At 43.2% G+C, this 27,100-nt stretch overlaps 1 protein-coding gene across 4 annotated transcripts in view; it reads right to left on the bottom strand.

Moving 5' to 3' along the window:
- SBF2 (SET binding factor 2) overlaps positions 1–27,100 on the bottom strand; it is a 648,361-nt gene that overhangs the window by 147,398 nt on the left and 473,863 nt on the right. For all 4 annotated transcript variants that reach the window (XM_074997415.1, XM_074997417.1, XM_074997416.1 and 1 more), the window contains exon 17: positions 6,286–6,354. In XM_074997415.1, coding sequence (XP_074853516.1) covers positions 6,286–6,354 — 69 coding nt within the window. The remainder of the gene's footprint in view (positions 1–6,285; positions 6,355–27,100) is intronic.

Below are 27,100 nucleotides of genomic sequence, written 5' to 3'. Positions count from 1 at the left end.
GGTGACAAACAGGAGAATTTGCTAGAACACAGGAGTTCAATTTTTTTAACAGCATTACTAACACTTCAACTGCTTACTGAGCTCTTAGAAAATATTTAGGTGTAAATTACACATAAATAACAACACAGAACACTCAGACTGGTGGCTGTAAACCAACTCTATGGGACCATGGGAAACTTATCCATACCCATGATAAGCAGTCCTCTGGCTAACTAAAAACATGCTGAATTATGGATATTGCCAGACAAGAGTGTGCTGGACTAAGATTAAATTAAAGATTAAGATGAAAAATTCTATTGCACTGCAATTTAGGATGAATTATATAATGGTCCCCAGATTCAAGGATAAATCAGGTATTAAACTAGTACATTTGAGTTTTAGTTGTATGACAGAGAAGATATTCAGTAGTTTTTTTTTAATGTAATGATTTTGAAGTAAATTGTACAGCATCCCGAGATTTGTTGCAGGGAGTGTCTCACTGATAAATCTTTGGGAGGCAACCCCTTTTGTGGACTACTACATATGGCACGACACTTAAAAGTATATCACTGTCATATGTCACAAAGTACAACAAATATCATCGATAAGTCTTAGATTCATTTTCACTCCTGGCCTCAGATTCTTCAACTAGAATTAAGACTGTTCTGCTTAGATAAACAATTTCAAAGTGTATTTAAAACATTTTGTATAGAGGAGAAGTAATGAAAACTTTATTTAAACAATTAAGTATTTACAAGCACAATTATAACTTCATTCATGGAAAATGTAAAAATAGTCCTTGTGCATACAGTTCAGGGTATGAATCTTCAGCAAGATGTTTGCAACACAACAGAATGTTAATAACCTCTACACTGCTTTTTTTTTTTCCCCTTAGGCTACATCTACAGAAGAAGCATCTGTCTATAGAAGCTACTGTCGGAAGAGATGTTCCAACAAAACTTCTGTCGACAGATCCCATCTACACATGAAAGCGGATCTATCTTATGACCCACTCTGACAAAAGGGATCCCCAGAGAGTCTACACAGCTTTTTTGTTGACAGTTTCTGTCAACAACATGCATTTTGTGTGTAGATGCTCTGCAAGTTTTGTCTACAAAACCCCAGCCTTGTCTTCAAAACTCCTTACTGAAGATGTAGCCTAAGAGAAATATGATGAGAAAAAAAATCTATCCTCTAAAAAGTGTTGGTGTATCTTCTAAGCAATTTAGCAAGAAAGGACATGTATTTGGTTCTGATAACAAATCTAATATCTATGTACCAGTATACATTTTAATAAAAAACAAACACAAACAATTTGATTTTTTATGTCCCTCTGGTCTGATGGAGGAATACCTATCTCATAGCGCTGCAAGGGACTTTTAGAGATTATCAAATGTAGTCCCCTGCCCTCTCAGCAGGACCTATTCACCATCCCTGAGGGATTTTCTTAATCTATTTGCCCCAGATCCCTAAACAGCCCCCTCAATGACTGAGCTCACAACCCTGGGTTTAGCAGACCAATGCTCAAACCACTGAGCTATCCCTCCCCAAGTTAGCAACATCTCCAGTGAGAAGCCAGAAAGCTTCAAATCTTTCAGCCAGTGCCATTATAAAGGGAAACCTATGACGAGAGGAGAGAATTTTCCAGGCCTGCTATCCCAGAAGCTATGGTCCTTGACAGGAAAACTTACATGAGGAAATAGGATGAGCAGCAGTATTTGTGAGACAATCCTGCCACCAAACCAGGTTTACTTGCTCACCTGAGCTGTAGGGAGTCATCACAAGCACACAGCAGTACCTCAGCTGCACTAATTGCTCCTACTGGGCCTGCCATGACTCAGCCTTTCGGCATGTGGCAGCAGATTATCCTCTAGTCCAGCCTGGGTTCAGTGACCCCCATTCCCAGATATTTCCCAAACTCTGACAAAGCAGCAGATCAGTTTGCACAGCAGCACGATTTAGCCAAGAACTCTCCTGCAGCCTTACAGTGCGTCAGACTTTTGAGACTGTAAGCCTGCTCTTGATCTTCTTCTTTAGTCCCCAGCCTTGTCTGCCCTACTCTGACCTTGCTCCAGCCCTATTACTGACCTACTTACAGCCTTGCCTCTGCTTCCCAATCCTCTTCAGATTTATTATCTCGGGTTGATCTTTGTCTTGGACATGGACCCCGGTTATAGTACTGACTTGGTTTGTCTCTGGAATCTGATCACCTAGCTCTGACTCCTGGCTTCCATCATGTCTCCCACTACAATACAGATTCTGATCTTGTTGCTGACCCGGACCTGTCTACTGATCTTGATTCCAGCGCCTCCCTTCGCCCAGTCCCAACCCTACAAACACTTTCAACCTCCACTCCAATGACTAGGGAGGGCAAGAAAGGAAGCAGTGCCTGAAAATATTTTATGGTATCCCCACGTCAAAGCCAGAAACAGAGGAACAATACCACAGGCCTGACTCAGCACAGCATTCCAGAAATAGCGCCAAATAAGTAATGAGTATAAGGAGGGTTAAAAAAAAAATTCCTAGGAAGAATGCCCATGGTGAACTTTCTCTACAAAGACCTATGAGAGGCTGAGATCTATTTGTTCCCATCCAGCATAAATTTTGAAAGAGTCAAAAGAAGTTGAAATATGTTTTAAAAGTTTTATTCATCTTCCAGCTCTCAATGGAACTCCCTGTACTTTAACCTTCCAAAAGTTCCTCTGCTGATCTTCCACACATTTTTTAAAAGCCAGATTAACTCATAATTTTGTATCAATATATAGCCAGACTAAAAACTGCTTCTGCATTTTTGGCAACTAACGTGGGTCTTATGAGACACAGAGCAGGAATAGTCACTTAACCCTGTGGGGTAAATCTGGGAATAACAAAAATATTTTTTTATTGTTCAGTAACAGCTGGTTAGTGCAAGTGACAGTCAGGTTTCTCTGTCAGTTCAGATCTGAAGCATGGAAAATCATCATCCTTTCAAAAACCACAGTCTCACAATGTTTCCGCTGGATATCTGTACACCTTGCCAGTAAATATGACACTGTCCAGAATAACAAATTTTATAAAACTCTGTGATGAAGTGGGCTGTGTGAAAATTTCATTCCCCTGGCATGTTTCCTATTGTCCTGTAGCAACCCAGGGGGGTGCCTCAGTTACCTTAGACAGCATCAGTGCACAGTGGTGCTTGGAGTTTCAGTGTGGTGACTTCTCACACATAGGCAAATAACCCTCCATGCTCTTTGTAACCTAGGCAAACAGGTGCCACCTTTCTTCCCTGGGAAACAGAAGAAAGGAGGGAAGAGGGGCCTGGCTGGTTTGAACTGGAACTGGCAGTTGAGTGGGCAGTCTTGTCTGGCTGGAGAAGGAGGAATAGGGGATAGGGCCCTGGGTCAGAGACCTCCTCTGGGCCCCCCTCACCAAGATGTATTGTACTGACTTCTGGTTTTTGTCCTGGCAAGTCTGTTCTACACTGTGTCCCTGTCTCGTAATAAACCTTTTGTTCTACCTGATGAATGACAGTCACTTTTGACTGTGGATGGGGTGCAGGGCCTGGTGACCCCCACAATCTGTGACATCTAAATAGAATTTTCTGATTTGCTGAAAAATCCCACACCTTTTTTAAATGAACTGACTTTTTGTGCCTATTCAACCTGCTGGCCAGACTGAAAAATCAAATATTTGTTCTACTCTTGTCAGAATCCCATTACCAACCATTCCCCCTCATTCTGGGCCTGAAGTTCACTGAAAGACACTCAGTGAATTCAACGGGCTTTGTCAGAAGGCTTGCTATGCCTGTCATCACTGCCATCCTTTTAGTTGTCTAAACCAGCGGTTCTTAAAGTTCATTGCACCAGGATCCCTTTCTGACAACAAAAGTTATTACATGGGCTCCTAATGGAGCACTGAAGCCTGAGCCTGCATGAGACCTATCCCCAAAGGAAAGGGCCAAAGATGAAAGCCAAGGGCTTCAGCTTGGGTAGGGGCCTGTCACCTGAACCATCCCACCCAGTGATGAAGCTGAAGAGGAAATACAGTAACAATGGTTCTTCGAGATATGTGGCCCTGTGGGTGCTCCACTCTGGGTGTTGGTGTGTTCTCATGCCGGCGCTCAGAGATTCTTCCATATATGTGGTCTCCCACGCCATGCAAGCACAGAAGTGCCTCCTCATGCTCTGTGGTATGCTCAGGGCACATGCTCTTCTGTTCCTTCTCTACCTGACAAATAGAGCAGGATGCTTGAAAGCAGGGGAAGGAGGGAGGGAAGTGGAGTACCCACAGGGACACAAATCTCAAAGAACCATCGTTACTGCACAAGATGAGTAGCTTCCTCTTCTTCTTCGAGTAGTGTCCCTGGGATGCTCCATATTGGCTAACTAGCAAGCAGCAGTGGCAGAATGGATGTGGGTTTGGAGCTCTTTCACTACCACAGTAGACAATACAGCTTGGTTCACTTGGCTAGAAGAAGCAATGTTAGAAAAGAGAGTGTAGTGCCGTGCAAACATGTTACTGGAAGACCATGTGGCTACGTTACAAATGTCCATGAGAGGTACGTTCCTGAGGAAGGCAGTGGTAGAAGACACAGCTTGGGCTGGGTTGGCCATGACAGTGCCCGGCAACTCTCTCTGATGAAGTGCCTAACAAGTGTGGATACAGGAGGAAACTCACTTGGAAAGTCTTTGGGATGAGACAGGCAGGCCTTTAGACTGCTCTGTGAAGGACAGGAAGACCTGGGGAGACTTGTGCCATGGCTTTGTACAGTTGATGTAGAAGGCTAATGCCCGATGGACATCCAGCATATGTCATGCTGCATGTGCAGGGTCAGAATGCAGCTTCATGAAAAACACAGGTGAGTGGATCTCTGTGGATGCTCCACTCTGGGTGTTGATGAGGTCCTCATGCCGGTGCTTGGAGATTCTTCCATAGCTGTGGTTTCCCGCGCCAACTGAGGGCTGCCGTATAGAGCTCCCATTCATGATCGTCTGTGAATGTACGGCTGAGGGCATTGGCCATGACATCGAGTACTCTCTGGGGAGATACGAAGCCATGGGATTGGGCTGATGTTGGATGCACCATGTCCACAGTCTTATGGCCTCCACCCTGAGTGAAGGTGAAGAGCAAGGGAACCTTGGGTAAGAACTTTGGGTGAGGATGCAAGGTAACTCTATGTTTGGTAAAAACAAAGTAGGAAAGCTCCACCATTAGGGTGGACAGCTCCACAGTTTGGCCAACGTGATCACCACAAGGAAAGAAACCTTCATAGACAGGCGAGGCCAGGAGTACATCACGGGGGGCCCAAAGAGCAGTTTCATAAGGCAGTGAAGCACATGATTAAGGTCCCATATGAGAATGGGGGAAGCGGGGTGGACTGACAGGAAGGTGTTCTGAAGGCTTGTTATAAAATGCTTGGTAATAGGATGGGCCAGGAATGAGGGCCCTCTCTTCGGACTGGTGAAAAGCTGTTATGGCCACAGCGTACACCCAAACCGCACTAAGGCTAAGGCTAGACTTACACAGGTGCAGGAGGTAGTCCAGAAGAACAGGCAAGGATATGGTATGAGAAGGCACAGAGTGGTGCGAGTACAACCAGTGGGAGAACCACCACCACTTATAAAGGTCAGATTTACGTATTGATTGCTGTCTGCTGTTGACAAGAATTTTCCTTTATCCCTCAGAGTCAGCGGTTTCAGGATGGTGGAGCCATGAAGGAGCCATGCATGGAGGTAAAGATTGAGACAGAAGGTTGCAGTGATGATAAAATGGGTAAGGAGCCACTACTGACATCTGAAAAATTTTTGGGAAGAAGGAGCCTCCGGAAGAAGGACCTCCTTCTGGAAGATCCCCCAGGGGCCGGGCTTCTAAACGCTGTTTTGGAGTCCAGAATGGTCTTCTGGACTCCAAATCACGTGACCTTATGCTAATGAGGTGCAGGGAATTTGCATCCATGCCTCATTAGCATATTTCGGGCCGTGTATTACCATGGAAGAAAGTGGCTTGTGTAGAAACAGGCAGCATGAGCAGGTGCTCCTGCACATACACGGAAAACCAAGGCTATGGAAGAATCTCCGAATGCCAACACAAGGATGCACTGACACCAAGAGTGGAGCACCCACAGGGACACTATTTAAAGATGAAGCCTAAGTTCTACCACTCAGGGCTGAAGTCACCGGGCTTGAGGCTGAGCCCAGTAAATCTAATAGCAGGCCTGGCAATACCATCAAAATGGGGTCCAAACCATAGTTTCAGAACTAATCATCTAAATAAGTGTAAACATATGAAAACAGTAATAAACTTAATTTAAAACCAGTAAAAACTTACTCTGTAGAATGCAGTTGTCAGGGGCAGTAATGCTGCTGCAATGCTGTATTCTTCTGAGGCTGAACAATCCTTCAAGAAAAACATATACAGAAGATAAGCAAAGCCATGATGACTAGCTCACAGCGTGAACCCCATCTATATGTGGTACTGACTTTTTCCTTTTTGCTGTATGTGAGGGGGTGGTTCTCAACTATAATTTTCCATTTATATAACTTTTGATCAATCTAGTGAGAGGTAAATAATTATTTTCACTTCACTTCAGCTTTTCTGTTATATACCCATTTCTGCTCTTGTTCCAGTGACAGAGGTATCTTCACCTCCAGTCACAAGGGTTAGCCAACTCTACTCCATATATCAGTAACAAGAATATGCTCTTAATGATGGATAGTCCACACATCATTTTCTTAGGGACAAAGTATCATTCTCGTTACACACCCCAGAGTACAATAAAGCCATTAACTGACCTGAAGCAAGGTGGCTGCCACTGCTGAGTCTACAGCATAGTAGCATTCAGTTTCAACCTTAACAAAAGTCTCGTAATAACTGATAACACACAGAAAAGCATTTCTGTGAACGTTTGGTTTCAACTTAACATTTTGGAACTTTACGTTGTACAAATAAAGAAAAAACTTATAATTCAGAACTTCAAAGCTCTCTCATATTTAAATCTATGACATTCAATTAACTATCATGATAAATCAAATAAACACCAAAGTACATTTACCAAAACCAGAACTATACAAAAGAAAAACAGTAACAATAATTTTTGAAGATGAGCTCCTGTATGTTCATACTTCATATTGGCTTAATCCCACGAGCAGTCATATACAGGGGCTATTTCAAGAGAAGCTTAAAACTACTGAAAAGATATTTCTCAGAGCAACCAGAGTTAAGAACATCAGAAACAGGGAATGTTGCAAAGGGCAAGACAATAACAGGGTTTAAAAAAGAACTAGATATGTCCTTGGAAGACAGGTCCATTGACAGCTATTAATCAGGATGGGCTGAGATGGTGTCCTAAACTTCTGTCTACCAGAAGGTGGGAATGGATGACAGAAGATGGATCACTTGATGATTACTTGAGCTCTACCAGTCATGATTTTGTAGACCTCTGTCATATCCCCCCTTATCTCTTTTCCAAGCTGACAACTCCCCGTTTTATGAATCTCTCCTCATACAGAAGCCATATAAGAACATGAGAATGTCTACACTGGGTCAGACCAAAGGTCCATCTACCTCAATATCCTATCTTCCAACAGAAGCCAATGCCTAATGCCTCAGCGTTAGTGAACAGAACAGGTAATCAACAAGCAATCCCTCTCCTGACATCCATATAAACTGTTCCATAATAATTTTTGTTGCCCTTTTCTGAACTTTTTCCAATTCAAATGTATCTTTTTTGAGAAGAGGAGACCACATTTGCAATTCTTCATACGACATGCCAGAAGTGAGCATAGCAGGGATTTACATAAGGGCAATACTGTATTGCCCAGCTGGATGAGCAGGAGGAGATATAGATGGTCAGGTCCACCTTATCACTGGATCACTGTGTGGTGACATCAGCTTCCTGGGTCCCCGGTCCGGGCTGCTCCACCTCTGGCTGCGGGTTGTCTGTGGACGTGTCCAGGACCACCCAGGGGTGGGGAGCTGTCCCAGGGCCCCAGGATGCCCACAGCTTCCTGAAGTAGGAGCATGTTGACGGAGCTGCCTCGGAGCGACCAGCCTGGTCCTGGTCCTGGGCATAGCCCTACCACATCTTATTCACTTTACTGCGGAATTGGTCCACAGTGAGCTCCAGGTGGCTCCTCATTGGGGGCCCTGGGTCAGGCAGGCGAATGCAGCGGCATTTTGCCGCTTCATGCCCATCTCCCTCAGCATCTCCTCCTCCTTCCAGAGGCCCAAGACGTCCCCCAGTTCCTACTCCATCTAAGAGAGGGCCTTTTTTTTTCTCACTCCTGGGCCTGTGAGAGATCTGCAAGAGGTCCGAGGTGGATCCCTGGGGCTTCTGTGGGGTCTGGCTGCTGGCCATAGCTCACTGCTCGTGCTCAAGGGGTGTTCTCAGGGTGTGCTGTGGGAGCGCATGCTGGGGCTGTCCTAGGATGCTCTCAACTTCCTACCATGGGGTTACTGCTCTGTGTTGCTTTAAGGGCGGCTGGACGCAGGGATCATAAAGCCCTGCTGCTGCAGGCTAGAGCAGCCCTGTGCTCCAGCTGGCTGGCACCATGGCGGACTCTTCCTTTGAAAGAGTGGGCTGTGGAGCATGTACACATGTACCCTTTCAAAACAGTTTTTTGAAAGCAGATGCTCTTCCTGATACAGGATAAGGATTGGGATTTTGACGTCTGCACCGTGTTCCTTCGATTTTCTTTCAAAGGACCAGGCTACATGTGTGGATGCTCCTCCCATTCTTTCGAAAAAGGGCTGGATATTCCAACTTTTCTTACATGTGTAGACACAGCGAATGTGAAAGCAGTTCACGACACCTACCCTACTACAACTGATATCCGAAAGGCCTCTCTCTCACTCTCTTTTATTCTAAATGAATTGGATATATTTCATTGCTCCTCATTGCTAAAGTTGCAGTGCAAGTATTTCTACAAGACAAATACACGATTATATGCTGGATAATGAATGACACTATTTTTCTCAACTCCTGTTTCACATTGACCTTCACTGTTGAGTAACATCAGTCCAACACAAGTTCCAGACCTGCATACCTATTATTAATCTCTGATAAATTGCCGGAATCCAAAATTATTTTGACTGTTACATTCCCTACCTCACAATTTTCTCTCAAAGTTTTACAATTCTCTCTGTATTATCAAATGCAGAATTTCAACTCTTTATTTGTACCCACAACCAGGAAAGTGGTCTCATCCCCAGCAATCCCGTTAACTTCATTGAGAGTCATCATGAAAATTGTTATGCAAAATAAATTGCATAACAAAATACCTGACAGACACAGAAACATAAGACCACTGGGCACAGTTAAAGGGCCTTATCTTGCAGTTCTCTTTCACAAAAAATTCCAATTTACTCAATGGGCCTACTAGTGCTAAGAACCATAGAATTGGGTCCAAAGCTGATGGATCAAAAAAACTGATAATCAGGAAGTTTTTTTCTAGTTATTTGAAAAGTTCATGTAATTTTAAACATTTTCTCCCCCAAAAACAAATGATTCAGGGCTCTGTTCTCAATTCAGGTAGTCCAGTTATGCAAACAGTCATGAAGCCCTTTATCCCCAAAATCTGACAAAAAATTTGAGATAGATTTTGAAGATGGTGTTTAAATTTATGCACACTTATGTCTACATTTATGCACGCTAGCTTTTCTTGCAAATGGACCTTTAGTTGTCTAGATCTGTGCCCTGTCTGAATGTGAATGTTGCAACTGTGTTTGCAAATACAAATGTGTAACTGTGTGCATTTTGCACTTGCATCCCACACCAGTTGAAAAAGTGGTCACTGGAGACTGAAAGAAATAATTCTGTAAAGCATGATAGACACTCTTATGTCTTTTGTTACTATGATATAAGCCTGAGGACAAGGGTGACTATGCATCCCAGTTTTAAAGGAACAGTACTGTATTCAAGCCTTTCTGCAGATGTCCTGAGTTTTTCTTAAAAAGGGCAAATGGTCCCATATTTTTTGCCTCTCCTCTGCTCCAGTACCAGTCAGTCCTGCTAACTGGCTGGATCCCTGCTTGATAGCTGCCTGCCCACCAGTGTTGAATGTGTGATCCCATGGCTGATGATGGGGGTGGGTGCACGAGGCTGCTGGATGGGCCAAGCTGCAGCACATGAGACTGGATGTAACCTGTGCTAGGCCATCAGTACAGCCCCCACTGCATGTGTGCAGCATGTGTATGTGACCACACCCCCCCCGGTGTTGCCTTGGATCAAAATAGGAAGAAGGGGCTTTTGAAGTCAGGGGGATCCTTTCAAAGGGCTCCTGTCTACACAGGCGGTATGCTTTCTGAAAGCGGCACTTTCGAATTACATGCAGCTGCCATTATGTTAATGAGGCACTGCATATTCATGTCAGCGCCTCATTAGCATCTTATGAACTGTCTCATTAACATGCCTTTTTCGGATAGGGTATGTGTAAATGCAGCCTACGTAGTTTGTAGAACTACATGCTAGTCCCACTCTTCCAGGGTCTAGACACAATGGAGTACAGAAGGAAAAGTCTGGCTTGCATTTCATTCTCAAACTGTGAATTAATTGCTACTATTGCATTGTCCATACCTATTATTTTACTTTACCAGAAAGTGTTGTGGTTTAACACATATTTAGAGTGTGTTATGTATACACAATATTCTTCACATTTTTAGGATTTTCAACTTAATAAAATGAGTCTACATATACAGGGAGATTATATTGTACACTTAAAATTCTTAATGTTTTGCAAAGAAATACTTACTTTCCTTTTGTATATTTTGTGGATGTGTCTCTCAATGCAAAATGACCTATGCTGATTGTTTTAAATTGTCCATTTAATCTTTTGTCTCAAATAATTTTGGAGTATTGGCTTTTACCCAAAATATACATAAAATGTCTTTCTAAAACTGAACAATTTTAGAATCCTCACCTAGAGAGCATTCAGTACTCCAAGAGCTAACATGTGTCTGAAAGATATATATCACCATAGCACAGACAACATATGGTGCTTCATTTTTTGCATTTTTACTTACAAATATGCATTTCCCCACATTTGGTGTGTCAACAGTACTCTCTACACTTTTAATGTAGCAGTATAATCAATATATATTTCCCTGTCCAGCATGTGCTGAAAGCATTAGACAATACAACTAAAATGATCTCCTTCCAGAACAAATATCTCAAGATGCCTTCCTAATACTGCAGATACAAGTACAGTAAAATCTATTAACTATTCACTTGCTTCGTCTGAGCACACTAAAATGCCACAATTAATGGAGATTACATGTAGAATCTTAGACACTCAATTAAGATAATGCAGGTTCTGTAAATGTCACATGAATACTGTATGAAATGAATTCATATTAATGGCAAAAAATCTCCAGGTAGTTTATCAGTGATAAAATATATAAATGTTAGTGAATATAGCAATTATTAACACTATATAAGGGGAAAAATTTCTTACAAGGTAGAATCATAGAATCTTAGGGCTGGAAGGGACCTTGGGAGGTCATCCAGCCCAGCCCAGGTGTTACAAAGCAATGAAATTTGCTTTCTTAATTACCATAAAATGAAGATGAGTGATGTGGGTGAACCAAGAATCATTCCTATTATGCAAATAGCCTTCCTATAAATAACTGCAATTGATGATGAAGTACCAACTCTTGCAAAAAAAACTGGTTTGATTCCATGCCATCCACGTTCAGCAAGCACCAAAAGTTCAATTTGTGGATGAGAAATTTCTGAAGCTGTATCTTGCCAAGGGATTACCCTGTGTTCCCTTCAAATCCTATCTACCATATATTTTAGAGTTTGTCTGTTTGCTCATCTCTCTGTTTGTTCGAGAACTCCTCCTAAATGGTAAGAGCTAGAACCACCTAATTTGGTATATAGCTTCCTCTTATCATAACTTAAAACTAGGTAAGAGTTTGGATGTACCAGAAAAACAGGAAGTTCATGGAAGGAGATTGTCTCTTTTTCTGTATGATTTTATGGGAAACAATTACCAGGCAAGTGAAAGGAGCTGACTAGAGGCACACACTACCCCCTCCGGGACTGCTCCAGCTGTGAGCCTTGTACACTCAAAGGAAGGTGGGAAGTGCAAAGACACCCCGCCCCCCATGATTTGTACAGGGAAATATAAAACCATACAGAAGTGTGACAGGGATTGTTTGTGGATGCCCTCCTGCCCCGCCCCATCAGGGACTGCTGCAGCCCTTAAACCGCCCCCCCACCTCACCTGGCCACCAAACCAGGTGCTCTTTAGAAAGGGTGGAGGGGCTCAAGCTTCCCCACAGCCAGATTCAGACAGGAACATTGTTGGATGCTCCCCTTCACCAGGGAGTGAGGAGAAAGTACACAGTTTGCTACATTCCTCACTCTGACTGGGGACCACTGGAAGAAGACCTGCCCCAGCCAGCATACGGAACCCCTCATCTCCAAACACACCACAAAACAATTATTTGAATGAAGCATGTACATTTTCATTTTATTTTCATAAACCAAAAACCTAATTGAGTTAAGGAGCATCAGCATCACCAGGTAAATCTTTAAATGATTCTATAAAGCAAATTGGAAATTCAATGACAGATTCAAGTACACTCATCCTTGCTATACAAGCGCAATTGGTTCCCAAATTTCTGCTCGTAGGCAAACACTCATAAGAGCAACACTAAATTCCCATTAAAATATACATAAAATTCTCTGATTTGTTCCCAGTGCTTGTAACTTGACATAAACCAGTTGAGTTTAGGTACTTTTGTGACGTATTTGAATAGTTTGGCACCAGAAATAGGATGTAGTGTATGTATGTAGAGCAGGGATTCCCAGCCAGGACTCAAATATGGGTCACCATTAGATTTGTTAAGGGTCACCAGCTGGGCAGTTCCGAGCTGCATGTGGCTGTTAAAGAAGCCATCTGAAGTTTCTTAACATTGCCACCTCAGGCAGATATCTCTCACTAGAGATAGCAATTACCTTATTCTTAGGTGCGGAAAGCTTAACACTTGAGTTAACTGGCTTTAACCAATGTTACTTGCTGGGAGCAGGAGGACTCAGGGAGCCACCCAGCCTAGCAGCCCCAGTGAAGAGGCTGCGGGAGGATGATGAGTGTCTAAGGCTGGGGCTGTTTAGGGCTGTGGTGGGGCATGGGGGGGGAATCTAAGGCTGGGGGTGGTTTAGAGATGGAGGGGGTCTAAGACTGGGGGAAGTTTGGGGCTGCAGGGGGGTTCTAAGGCTAGGGACAGTTGGGAGCTACTGGGGAGGGTGTGGTCTCCCTGCTTCCTGGCCAGGGACCCCGCAGCTTGCTCATATTAGCGGGTGAAGTTCATTCATTTAGCGAACATAGGTGCGTATACGTGTCCCTCGTTTCAGCGAGTACTCACAAGTAAAGTACTCTTTGAATGAGGGATGGGTGTATATTAAAATCACAGAATCGCAGGGCTGGAAGGGACCTCAAGAGGTTATCGAATCCAGTCCCTGCCCCAAGCAGGATCAACCTCAACTAAGTCATCCTGCCAGGACTACGTCAAGCCAGGACTTAAAAACCTCTAGAGATGGAGATTCCAACACCTCCCTAGGCAACACATTCCAGTGCTTCACCACCCGCCTGGTGAAGTATTTTTCCTAATATCCAACCTACTTCTCTCTTTCTATCATGTCAGACCATTATTCCTTGTTCTGCTATCTGTCACCACTGACAACTGTTTCTCTCCATCCTCTTTAGAGCACCTCTTCAGGAAGCTGAAGGCTGCTATTAAATCACCCCTCAGTCTTCTCTTCTGCAAATTACATAAGCCCAAATCCCTCAGCCTCTCCTCATAGGTCATGAGCTCCAGCCCCTTAATCATTTTCGTTGCCCTCTGATGAACTGCTTCAGTGCATCCACATCTTTTCTATACTGGGGGCCCCAAAACTGGATGCAGTACTCCAGACATGGCCTCACCAGCGCCGAATAGAGGGGAACAACAACCTCTCTAGATCTGCTGGAAATGCTCCTCCTGATGCACCCCAATATACCATTTGCCTTCTTGGCTACAAGGGTACACTGTTGACTCATATCTAGCCTTTCATCCACTACAATCCTTAGGTCCCTTTCCACTGTACTGCTACTTAGCCAGTCGGTCCCCAGCCTATAACAATGCTTGGTATTCTTCCACCTCCAAGTGCAAGACTCTGCACTTCTCCTTGTTGAACCTCATCAGATTTCTTTTGGTCCAATCCTTCAATTTGTCTAGGTCATGCTGGACCCTATCCCTACCCTCCAATGTATCTATGACTCCCTAGCTTGATGTCATCTGCGAATTTGCTGAGGGTACAATCCATCCCTCATTCATATAATTAATAAACATGTTGAAGAGTACTGCCCCTAGAACTGATCCATGGGGCACTCCACTTGAAACCGACTGCCAACCAGACATTGAGCCATTGACCACTACTCATTGGGTCTGTCCGTCGAGCCTCCTTTCTATCCATCTTACAGCCTATGTATCCAAACCACACTTCCTTAACTTATGGGCTTGAAGGTTGTAGAAGACTGTATCAAAAGCTTTCTTAACTCAAGGTATATCATGTCCATTGACTTCCACATGCCCACAAAGCCAGTTACCTCATCATAGAAGCTAATCAGATTGGACAGGCACCACTTGCCCTTAGTGAATCCATGCTGACTACTCCTGGTCACTTTCCCCTCTTCCAAGTGCTCCAAAATAGATTCGTGGAGGATCCCCTCCATTATTTTCCCAGGGACTGAGACAAGGCTGACTGGTCTATGGTTCCCTGGATTGTTCTCCTTTCCTTTTTTGAAGATGGGCAGTACATTTACCTTTTTCAAATCACCCAGGATATCTCCCATTCCCCACGAGTTTTCAAACATAATGGTCAAAGGCTCTGTAACGACACCTGCCAATTCCCTCAGTATCCTTGGATGCATTAAATCCAGACCCATGGATTTGTGTACCACTAGCTTTTCTAAGTAGCTCTTAAACTCTTCTGTTCCCACCGAGGGCTGCCCACCTCCTCCCAATACCGTATTGCGTAGTGCCGTAGGTTGGCAACTGATCTTGTCCGTGAAGACTGAGGCAAAAAAAGCATTGAGTACCTCAGCTTTTTCTGCATCATCTGTCTCTAGTTTACCTCCTTCATCCAGTAATGGCTGCCCACCCTTTATGATCACCCTGCTATTCTTAAAACGCCCGTAGAAATGCTTCTTGTTACTCTTCATATTTCTTGCTAGCTGCAGTTCCAATTGTGCTTTCACTTTCCTGATTACTCTCTAGCATTCTCCAACAATATATTTATAGTCCTCCTTAGTCTTCTTTCCAATTTTCCACTTCTTTTACATGTTTTTTGAGTTTGTGCTAGCCAAGGATTTCCCCGTTAAGCCAAACTGGTTGCCTACTATGTTTGCTTTTCTTACTATGTGTTTTTTCCTGTGTCTTCAACAAGACTTCTTTAAAATACTGCCAGTTTTTGTGAACTCCTTTCCCCTTCGTATCTATTTCCCAAGGTATCCTTCCCATCAGTTCTCTGAGGGAGTTAAAGTCTGCTCTTCTGAAATCAAGTGTGTGTGTTTTACTGCTAACGTTTTTTCCTTTTCTCAGGATTCTTAAATCTATCATCTCATGGTTGCTGCAGCTCAAGTTGCTACCCACTTCTATAGTTCTTCCCAGTTTGTGAGCAGCAGGTCAAGCTGTGCATGTCCCCTGGTTGGTTCCTTCACCACTTGTACAAGGAAGTTATCCCCAACATTCTTCAAAAACTTACTGGATTGTCTGTGGACTGCTGTATTGGTCTCCCAACAAATGTCTGGGTGAGTCAACTCTCCCATGAGAACAAACCAGTGATTTGGAAGCTTCTCTTAGCTGTCTGAAGAAATCCTCATTTCTAATCTGATTAGCTTCTATGATGAGGTAACAAGCTCTGTGGACATGGGGACGTCAGTGGATGTGATATACCTTGACTTCAGCAAGGCTTTTGATACGGTCTCCAACAACATTCTTGTCCATAAGTTAAGGAAATATGGATTGGATCCTTGGACTATAAATTGGATAGAAAGCTGGCTTGATGGTCAGGCCCAACGGGTAGTGGTCAGTGGCTCAATATCTGGATGGCGGTCTGTTTCAAGTGGAGTGCCGCAAGGCTCGGTTCTGGGGCCGGTGTTATTCAACATCTTTATTAATGACCTGGATGAGGACCTGGATTGCACCCTCAGCAAGTTTGCAGATGACACAAAACTAGGGGGAGAGGTAGATTTGTTGGAGGGTAGAAAGAGAATCCAGAGGGACCTGGATAAATTGGAGGACTGGGCCAAAAGAAATCTGACGCAGTTCAATAAGGAGAAGTGTAGAGTCCTGCAGCTGGGGCGGAAGAATCCCAAGCATTGTTATAGGCTGGGGACCGACTGGCTCAGCAGCAGTATGATGGAAAGGGACCTAGGGGTTATGGTGGATGAAAGGCTGGATATGAGTAAACAGTGTGTCCTTGTAGCCAAGAAGGCTAACGGCATACTAGGGTGCATTAGGAGGAGCATTTTGAGCAGATCTAGAGTAGTAGTTATTCTTCTATATTCTGCACTGGTGAGGCCACATCTGGAATATTGTGGCCACTTTTGGGTCCCCCAGTATAAAAAGGATGTGGATTTGCTGGAGCAGGTTCAGCAAAGGGTAACAAAAATGAAGGGTCTGGAGCACAAGACCTATGAGGATAGGCTGAGGGATTTGGGCTTGTTTAGTTTACAGAAGAGAAGACTTAGAGGTGATTTAATAGCAGCCTTCAACTTCCTGAAGGGGAGCTCTAAAAAGGAGAGTGAGAAACTGTTCTCAGTGGTGTCAGATGGCAGAACAAGGAGTAAAGGTCTGAAGTTGAAGAGGGAGAGGTGTAGGTTAGATATTAGGAAAAACTACTTCACCAGGAGGGTGGTGAAGCATTGGAATGCGTTGCCTAGAGAGGTGGTGAATTCTCCATCCCTTGAGGTTTTTAAGTCCTGGCTGGACAAGGTCCTGGCTGGGATGACTTAGTGGGGATTGATCCTGCTTGAAGCAGGGGGCTGGACTAGATGACCTCCTGAGGTCCCTTCCAGCCCTGTGATTCTGTGATACCTGGTCTGGCAGTCCATAGCAGACACCAACCACAACATCACCTCTTTTGCTTCTGCCTCTAAGTGTAGCCAGAAGACTCTCAACTGACTTTTCTCCCTCCATATACTAGAGCTCTGAGCAGTCACACACCTCTCTCACATACAGCGCAACTCCTCCTCCTCCTTATGGATGCCAGCTCCCCCTGCGACATATGACCTATAAAATCTTGGAGGGATATCTTCCACTGATAAACACTACTTCTGCCTTTTTAAAATTCTCCACTTCTATGAAGTTTGTCATTATCCAGCCACCATAAAAATTGTGTTTTTAAAAAAAGAGGCGAAATCTACATCACATTGAGATTTGCCATCATTGAAGGCAATTTGCATATTATGTAACTGTAAACTGTATGTGCTTCACACCGTGAGCTGTGTGATCAGGAACTGTATCTCTACAATCTGTAAAGAGCTGAGCATAATTTTGCTCAAAGTTCTGAAGACGTTTACATAAATGCACTTAGATGCAGTCCATTTTATGTTGTTATAATATAAACATCCAACAGACATAATATATACCATATAAAGTCACACACTAATGAGCTACATGGCAGTTGTTGACATATTGTATGACAAAGCTCCAACCTTGTGTCAGTGGGTCCTGTGGTTCCAAGCAGATTATGCTTGCCTTAGGGGCTTCCTATGTTTCTCACCCTAGCCCCTCTCTCTATAGAGGCAAGAGTCATAGCCTACTGAGCCACTTTTAACATAGGCCAGCAAGGATGATGGTGGGGGACCACCCTCAAGTTTCTGTTAACCCTTGGGGATTAGTTGGAGCAGTTCATCTTCCTCTCCCAATGGAAGTCTGTCATTCCTCACAGTGAGTTGGCTCTGTAGTGAATTGGGGGCTGGAGGGAACCCAGACTCATCCTCTACTCTGCTTTCCAGTCCAGGGACCCTAACGGCAGCAGCTGTTGGCAGTGTTGCCTCTCACCACCAGAACAGCTACAAATCCCTGGAGCATTTCCCTGTGTTCCCTCAACATCGCCATCACCTCAGTTCTTTCTTTCTCTGCAGCTTGTTGGTGTTCATACTTCCCAGTCCTTTGGTAGCACTTCCTCCCTTATAGCTCCTTTGGACTCCTTGACTCAGGAGGAGGAGATCTTAAACAGACGTAGCAGATCCTTAATTGATTTCAGTCATGTCTCAATTGACATCTTCCAAATTAACTGTCATCATTTAGTCTTAACTGACTCTTTGTAGGCTGACTAATTTCTTATTATCCTGTGGCACCTTATAGACTAACAGATATTTTGGAGCGTAAGCTTTCGTGGGCAAAAACCCACTTTGTCAGATGCATGAGTGGGGGTTCCAGAGGAGGGTTTAAATATAGGCTTATGAAAAGGAGGGAGTCCCAGTCAAGAGAAGGGCCAGAGCTGACAAGGTCAGTTCAGTCATGGAGGATGTGGCCCATTATCAGCAGCTAATGTGGAGTTGTGAACATCAAGGCTACGTCTACACGTGCAGCCAACATCGAAATAGCTTATTTCGATGTTGCGACATCGAAATAGTCTATTTCGATGAATAACGTCTACACGTCCTCCAGGGCCGGCAACGTCGATGTTCAACTTCGACGTTGCTCAGCCCAACATCGAAATAGGCGCAGTGAGGGAACGTCTACACGTCAAAGTAGCACACATCGAAATAGGGATGCCAGGCACAGCTGCAGACAGGGTCACAGGGCGGACTCAACAGCCAGCCGCTCCCTTAAAGGGCCCCTCCCAGACACAGTTGCACTAAACAACACAAGATACACAGAGCTGACAACTGGTTGCAGACCCTGTGCCTGCAGCATAGATCCCCAGCTGCCGCAGAAGCAGCCAGAAGCCCTGGGCTAAGGGCTGCTGCCCACGGTGACCATAGAGCCCCGCAGGGGCTGGAGAGAGAGCATCTCTCAACCCCCCAGCTGATGGCCGCCATGGAGGACCCAGCAATTTCGACGTTGCGGGACGCGGATCGTCTACACGGTCCCTACTTCGACGTTCAACGTCGAAGTAGGGCGCTATTCCTATCTCCTCATGAGGTTAGCGACTTCGACGTCTCGCCGCCTAATGTCGAAGTTAACTTCGAAATAGCGCCCGACGTGTGTAGACGCGACGGGCGCTATTTCGAAGTTGGTGCCGCTACTTCGAAGTAGCGTGCACGTGTAGACGCAGCTCAAGAGAGGAGAAACCGGGTCAATTTGGTCAGAGAGGATGTGGCCCATTATCAGAAGCTAATGTGGAAGTGTAAACATAAAGAGAGGAGAAACTGCTTTTGTAATTCGGCTACCCCTCTGACAATTTCTTGCGCATATCATATAGTATACTTCAATATACATCTTGGAATCTAATTGTTTATAAATTATAGTGAAATCCTAGCCCCACTGAAATCACCAGCAAAACTCCAACTGTTGTCAATTAGGACATGATTTTGCTCCATTACATCTTTTAGTAAAAGTTAACTTCACGGTTACTTCATTTATAATGATCAAATGCAGATAGGTTTCACCTTATGAAGTCACTACCAGAGTGTATTCCTCTCCTTCAGCGTGGAATGAAGAAGAAGGAACTCTTCTCTAGACTGTAATAGCATTCTATATCCATCTCACTGAGACTTCCTGCACATATTAGTTCTGTGAGGCATAGAGGAAGATAATGACTGAAGAATCCACATACAGGACCTGTACTGAAGTTCATTATCAATAAGCAAAGAGGCTGACTACTGTCTGGAAAGATGTTACAGACTCAGGCTGAAGCTATGTGCACTCAGTACAGTGCAAGGCAAAGGTAAAAGGTAGGACAGCCTGTATTACTCCTTGATCTTTGGATCATTCAACACAAAATACATATTAGAACAACCTCAGCTCTTCCGTGCGATACACTAGGTGCAACACCCTCAAAGGGACATTGCACAAATAAAAACATGCTACAATAATGCCCTGTAATTGGTATTCTTAGGGGGGAAGAAACAGAGATTTCTATTTCACCCCAGGAAAATCCCCATAGCTGGTTGATTAAGCTGGCTTTTTGGCCCCTCTATATCAGAGTGTGGTAAAAGAGTCACAACTGGAACCAGGAACATGGATCATTTCACTAGCCAATGAGACGGCTGGAAGCCTACAAAACACATCTTTGGTGTAAGACACACACAGAATGTCATCCCAGACAGCTGGGAGTTCTGCCAACTTAATACACTTTCTTAATACCAGGCTGTACTAGGTGCTGGTTTGTGTGGACTTCTTGAAGAAAAGTGCAGAGAAGAGAATGTCCTGGATGTCTGCAAGCACGTAATTTTTATTAAAGTTTAAAAAGTACTCTTGATAGTAAGTTAACAATACAGAACTTTTCAACTTGTGGTCTTACAGCTCTTCTAGCCTAGCAGCAAGCCAATACTATCCAGAGCACTTTACTAGAAAGAGAGCTGTTGGGTGCTTATCTCACAAGGCATGCATTTTTCTTTTTTTTATAACATAAGGTTAAGATTTGTTGTTCTACCCCTTTTTAATAACTAAAATATTTAGGAAACAGGGAAACAACTCCTACATGCAGAAGTAATAAATTCTCTGTATTTTCACTGTATTCCATTATAGTTCTTTTGTAATAAGTATAAAAGTTCTTTTTTTTTAAATTTTTCTGCTTAAGACACTGATAAATATAAGAATGCCATCCCTTATGTCTGAGCACATCTGAATTTCTTTAACAAAAAATGCCATGCATGTTTCTGAATACTGTCATGAGGCCCATGGCAATAAAGTTCAACGTACTAGGGCTGTAATCTTCTCCCAAGGAAATGGTTGGGATGCCAAGATGCCTTTTGACTTTTATTTCACAGCAGGGCTTCATTCAAAGTGACTCTGTCCAAACCTTAAACGACACCAGCTGTGATACAAAGTCCTGCACAATAATTTCCAAAGGCATTTGACAAATATTTTTTAAATTAAACTATGGTGTATATTACAATTCATGACAAACTAGTGATCAATAGCCATTAAACACCCAGACAAGAAGGGTTATTAATTTATAAGATGTTTATATACTGTGGCGCTTGTCTAAAATCTGTGGTGCAGTAAAACATTGGTGAAGTGATTGCAAAACATAAATACAAAATACTTTTTAAACCACTTTACAGTCATTCTAGTTAATTGAGTTAAGGAACAATGGAAAAAAATACCTAGAATAATGGAAGGGCTATTAAAATAGCTGCAACATTCCAGTCCAATCCAGTTGTTATCTATTAGAGAATCAGTTCATAAATACACAATGTGTATTCTACTTTCCTGTTGCTATGCAGCAGCATCTCTGTTCCTAACATTCCAAGGAATTTGCTATCTTTCAAAAGCATATAAAGTATAAAAGTGAAATGGGCCTTAATTTCCTACCAATATTTCACACACTTCATTTTTCTGTATTTGTACAACACATCACAGTCATCACCAGAATTTTCTGTGTGTTTTAAGAAAACCTATCTCAGAGTCTTACTTTTCACAAAATTAAAATGTCATCAGTTTATATTTTGGCTAACTCAAAAGTTCATTCTTCACTTTTTCGAAAAGTATGGTAGAATGAAGCAATTTAATATTTAAAGATCTGTATTTGGCAGTTATATGAAATGAAACCCATCAAAAGATACTGGTCTTGATCCCATAATCCTTGCTTAAACCCTGTTATTAAGTTTGACTTACAAGCAGGGCTAGTCAAAATGTTTTAATCAAAACTGTTTTTTGGTAGCAAACTGGTTTTTTTACTTTTGAAGAGTGTCTGATGCCACAAAAAATCTCTGCTTTTTGCTGAAAAAAATGAACACTCAAAAGAATTTCCCCCCTGATTTTTTGGTCAAAAAAAGAAAACTGATTTGAAAATGCTGCTATGTTTCCTTGTGCCCACTTGCACCTTTGGTAGTTAGCGTTCCCACCCAGACTACATTTCCCATGATCAACCATAACTGCTCACAAGAGGAGGATTAAGGAAGATGTAGTCAACTACAGAGTTGGAACACAAAAGAAGACTGGGCCATGATGCCACTACCTACTAGGGTTGCCTGGTTTTCAACAGGAAAGTCTGGTTGAAAAGGGGATCCAACAGTATCCAGTCAGATCTACTAACCAGACACTCGATGTCTGGTTACTGAAGGGAAGGAAGGAAGAAATGGGGCAAGGGGGAGCTTTGAAGGGAATGGGCAGGACAACAGTGGGGCCTCATGGAGAAAAGAGTCAGTGCAGGGCAGATTCTGGCATGTCTGCTGGAGTGTTCCATTTTTAAATATTACCAAGTTGCCAGCCTTAATACCCAGCACATTTCCCAATAGAAATACTTTGTTTCAGTTGAAGGTTTCTGATTTTCAATGAAAACTCCAAATTTTCTATTAAAAACACAATTCGCTGACAGTTCCACATACGTGGTTAGACAAAATGTTTGAAGACAATGTTTTTAAAGACAGGTGCTCTCTGGACTCCCTGATGTGAAGTGAATGATTCTTCACCACTGAAACAGACAGTGAAGATTGGAAAATCTGATAGCTCAGTTTTCTATTTTTTTTAAATTATACATGTGTTTTCTTTCTCGTTCTCCACCTCTCAGTTCTCTCCCCATCCATGTCTTCCATCCTCCCAATGGCTGTACAGTAGCTCTTAATCTAACTAAAATTAGATCTACCTACTGCAGAGGAACAACTTACCCAGGGGAAAATGGAGCTTGGAAAAGGGCTAAATGACCAAAATTCAATTCAGATAAAATGAAGAATTTTACTAGAAAAGAAAAAAAAAAACTGGTGGAGATAATGACTCGTGTTTTCAAATCCACTGTAGCCATTTTTCTCTGATATACAGCCAATAGAGGCTCTGTAGCTGGCTCCTGTGTCATTTGTCCCTCCGTCTCTAGTTCACGAATCTTTCAGGATGTATACTGGAGGAAGGATATGGAAATTGAAACTTTGTTAACCGTACCCTCCATTGGTCATTTAAGGATCTTGTGCTAATGAGGTAAGTTAGAGCAGCTGCTTTGTTCAGATTATAAGGCCAAAAGGGACTACTGTGACCCATCAATCTGACCTCCAAAGAATTCATGCCAAAGCATTTTCCAGAAATAATTCCTGTTTCAATTAAAGCATATCTTTTAAAAAACATCCAATCCTGATTAGATTTATGCTGAGACTGGGGCAGCACAGATCAGGGAGTCCAAACTGGTTTCCTGTTAGGTGCAGGTGCACCTACAAGGGGGGAAATTTACTCTTACCTTTGCACTCCTGATAAATGGATTTGTATGCTCTTTGTCTTTAAAGCATGAGGGTACAGCAATTGACAAGATGCTTCTTACATGCAGTTAGCAAGAAAGTTGCATCCTAACTTTGCACTTTTGTTACCACTATCTTTATAACCCTGCAGTAAAATATTGCAATGTATGCTCCATGGGGCTATACTTTCAAACGATCAGTGAAATGCAGCAGTCACAGAATGAATGAAGTAGAAATCTTACTTAGGGATCTTTCACAGACAGAACCTATGTGCTGTGATCTCAGATGACTGGAAGTTGATTTTCAGTTGACTGTGTTGCACTTGCCCAGAAAAAGTACCAAAAAAGTTACTTGAGTAAACATGGGGCTGCCTTCACTTCTGGGTACTTGAGTACAATAAAGACAGGTGGGGAGAGCGGGTGCACACGCGTGCGCGTAATGACTTCTACTTAAGTACATTCCTCCCCAAAGCAGGCGCACTTTTACTCAAGTAACTTTTTGGGTAGTTTTTCCACTTCTGGATTTGACTGATAAAATCCTAAATAATTTGGAGCCAGACAATCACTGTCTCCACGCAGCACAATAGCTCCTGTGACGATCAGAACCGGTGCCACGTGGAGGAACTGATGGGGCTGACAACAGAATATTCTCTGTGAGAACTATTCTGCTAAGAAACTTGCTTCTTGTCTTGGTCCAGCAGAGGCCAGAATTCTGAATATCTAGGGCATGCTGCAAGACTAAAGCTCTCTTAGATCCATGGAGAGTATTATTTGAGGATGGGAGAACAGTGGCCATGAAAGAAATAATACTGCAGGAGAAGCCTTTCTATTCTGTTTTTAAGATTATTGATGCATTTTTTATTTTGATGGTCTATAATGGTCAGGTGTGAGACCGACAAACAATACCTTGAAATGAATATACACATATTCATGAAGCTTATGGATTAACTTCATCATGTGGTAACAGTCCCCCCTCCCCACACTGTTTTTGATCACTCTGAAAGATTCCTAAGGATAAATTTTCCAAATGCCCTGCAAAAGTAAGGTCCCTAACAAAATGACATTATATCCCATTGGAGGTATGATAGTATCATTGATACATGTTTTCCTTTAAGCATACTTAAGCGAAAAGTTTGTATTTATAAAGAGCATTAAATAATAACAATGTTATGGATGATGAGTCAGACTTAGCCTATGACCATACTGCTGCAGAAGATCGACCTACTCAGGGTAGATCTTCTGGGGTTTTGTTTTGCGCATGCGTAAAATGGCGCTTTCCAGGGTCAAAGTCAACCCCAGAACTCCTTGTGAGTGGTGAGGATTAACGAACGTTGGCAGGAGAAACGCTCCTGTTGACCTTTGTCCATGTAGACAGCCATAGCAATCGACTGCTAATAAGTTAATTTTAGCTGCACAATTGGCATAGCTAAAATTGCATATCAGTGGTCAACTGCTATGTCTAATGTAGACACAGCCTTAGAGGGGCAAGGGTGCAGGAACAAAGGAGGGCACAGGAGCAGGACAGAAGTAGGGTGTCTGGCTGGGGGGAGGGTGCAGGAGCAGGATGGGGGTAGGGTGTCTGGCTGGGGTCAGGGTGCAGGAGCAGACCGAGGCTAGGAGAGTTGGGTGGGAGTGGGACACAAGAGCAGACTGGGTCAGGAAGAGCTGGGCAGGAGGGAGATGCAGGAGTAGACCGGGGCTGGGAGAGCTGTGCGGGAGGGGGATGCAGGAGTGGACTGGGGCTGGGTGAGCTGGGTGTGAGCAGAGGACACAAGAGGGGAATGAGGGTGTAGGGGCTGGGAACACTTACCGGGCTCCAGCCCCATGCTGCTCCCAGATACCATCCTCCGCTGTTCCCATTGTCTGGAATTGGCCAATGGGAGCAGCAGGAAAACTCTCCCACTACCAGTTTTTGGTGCTGCACTCCCCTAGCCAGCAGGAAGGGGAGCAGCAGCATGCAGAGCCACACTTCTTCCTCACACATGCTGGATCAGGCCCATGGGCCTCAGGACTTCCCTTGTGCTTGCAGCAGGAGGCTGGTGCAAGAATCCTGCAGTGGGAGAGGGCAATGTGGGACCTGGAATGCTAGTGTGGGCTCCCCAATCTGTCAGGGAGGGAAAGGCTCAGGCCTGCCTGCCCACCTGCAAGGTGGCAGTGGACCACTAGTGGTCTGCAGACCATAGCTTGAGAATCAGTGCTATAAACTCTTATCATTCACTATGTTTTAACAGACAAGGCTGTTAATGTTATTTTTTTTTCAGTTATAAGGGGAAGCTGTGTAATGAATTTGGTGGTCCTACCTCTGACTCTTTAGGAAGAGTTTTGATCAACCAAAAATGCAGACAAGCTTTCTCAAATATATAGTAGAAGATACTGACGTACTTTTTCAAAACTGGAAATAATGAAAAACAATAAAAATCCGCAGGAGGAAAGATGAGCTCTGAGACACTGGGAAGGTGAAGTAGCAGAGCTGACTGCCTCTGTAGTTGTGGAACCATTAACTGTGGTTTGTAACTTACCCTTTAAATCAGCTTCTGTACCTAATGACTGGAAGATAGCTAACGTGATGCCAATAATTGAAAAAGGGACTCTACAGGTGATCCTGGTAAATACAGACTGATAAGTCTAACACCATACTGGGCAAATTAGTTCAAACTATGGTAAGGAATAAAATTGTAAGACAGAATAAAAAACTGTTAAGGAAAGGTCAACATGATTTCTGTAAAGGGAAATAATGCCTCATTAATCTACTAGAGTTCTTTGAGATGGACAATAAGCATGTGGACAGTGTGGATCCAGTGGCTATAGTGTACTTAGATTTCCAGAGAGCCTTTGACAAAGTCCCTCACCAAAGGCTCTAGAGTAAAGTAAGCTGTCTTAGGTTAGGAGGGTAGGTCCTCTCATGGACTGATATGTGGTTAAAAGACAGGAAACAAAGGGTAGGAATAAAAGGTAAGTTTTCAGAGAGGAGAGTGCTAACTAGTTGTGTCCTCCAAGGGCCTGTACTGGGACCAATCCTATTCAACCTCTTTATGAATGTTCTGGAGAAAGGGGTAAACAGTGAAGTGGCAAAATTTGCTTATGACACTAAACTGCTCAAGATAGCTAAGAACAGAAGAGAATGTGAAGAGTTTCAAAAAGATCTCAAAAGACTAAGTTATAAGGCAACAAAATGACAAATGAAATTTAAAGCTGATAAATGTAAAGTAATAAATATTGGAAAAAATAATCTCAAGTATACATACAAAATGATGGGGACTAATTTAGCCATAACCACTCAAGAGAGAGTCACTGTAGGTAGATCTCTGAAAACATCCACTCAATGTGCAGTGGCAGTCAGAAAAGCAAACAGAATGTTAGGAATCATTAAAAAAAGAATAGAGAATAAGACAGAGGAAATCTTATGGCCTCTGTTATAAATTCACTTCTTAAATACTGCGCACAGATGTGGCTGTCTCATTCCAAGAATAGATATATTTGCATTGGAAAAGGTTCTGAAATGGGCAACAAAACTGACTGGGGGCTTGGAACAGGTGCCATATGAAGAAAGATTAAAAAGACTAGGACTCTTCAGCTTAGAAAAGAGGAGAGTAAAGCTATGTCTACCTTAGGAAATAAAGTCAAATTTATCAAAGTCGCCTTTGTAACAATGGGTTTTATAAAGTCAAAGTTGAATTTCCATACCTCCCCACAAAGCAGACTCAGTGTACCCCCACTAAATTGCCAAAGTCTGACTGCGGCAGCAGTGGATCGTGGGAACTTATCCCACAGTTCCCTTGGTCCCATTGCATTCTGGGTTTTTTCATTGGTGCTCTA

Source organism: Carettochelys insculpta, chromosome 6, assembly GCF_033958435.1.
Source record: "Carettochelys insculpta isolate YL-2023 chromosome 6, ASM3395843v1, whole genome shotgun sequence".
In the NCBI taxonomy this organism is placed as follows: domain Eukaryota; kingdom Metazoa; phylum Chordata; order Testudines; family Carettochelyidae; genus Carettochelys; species Carettochelys insculpta.
Note: the sequence above shows the minus strand (reverse complement) of the source record. Positions and strands in the feature narration are given on the sequence as shown.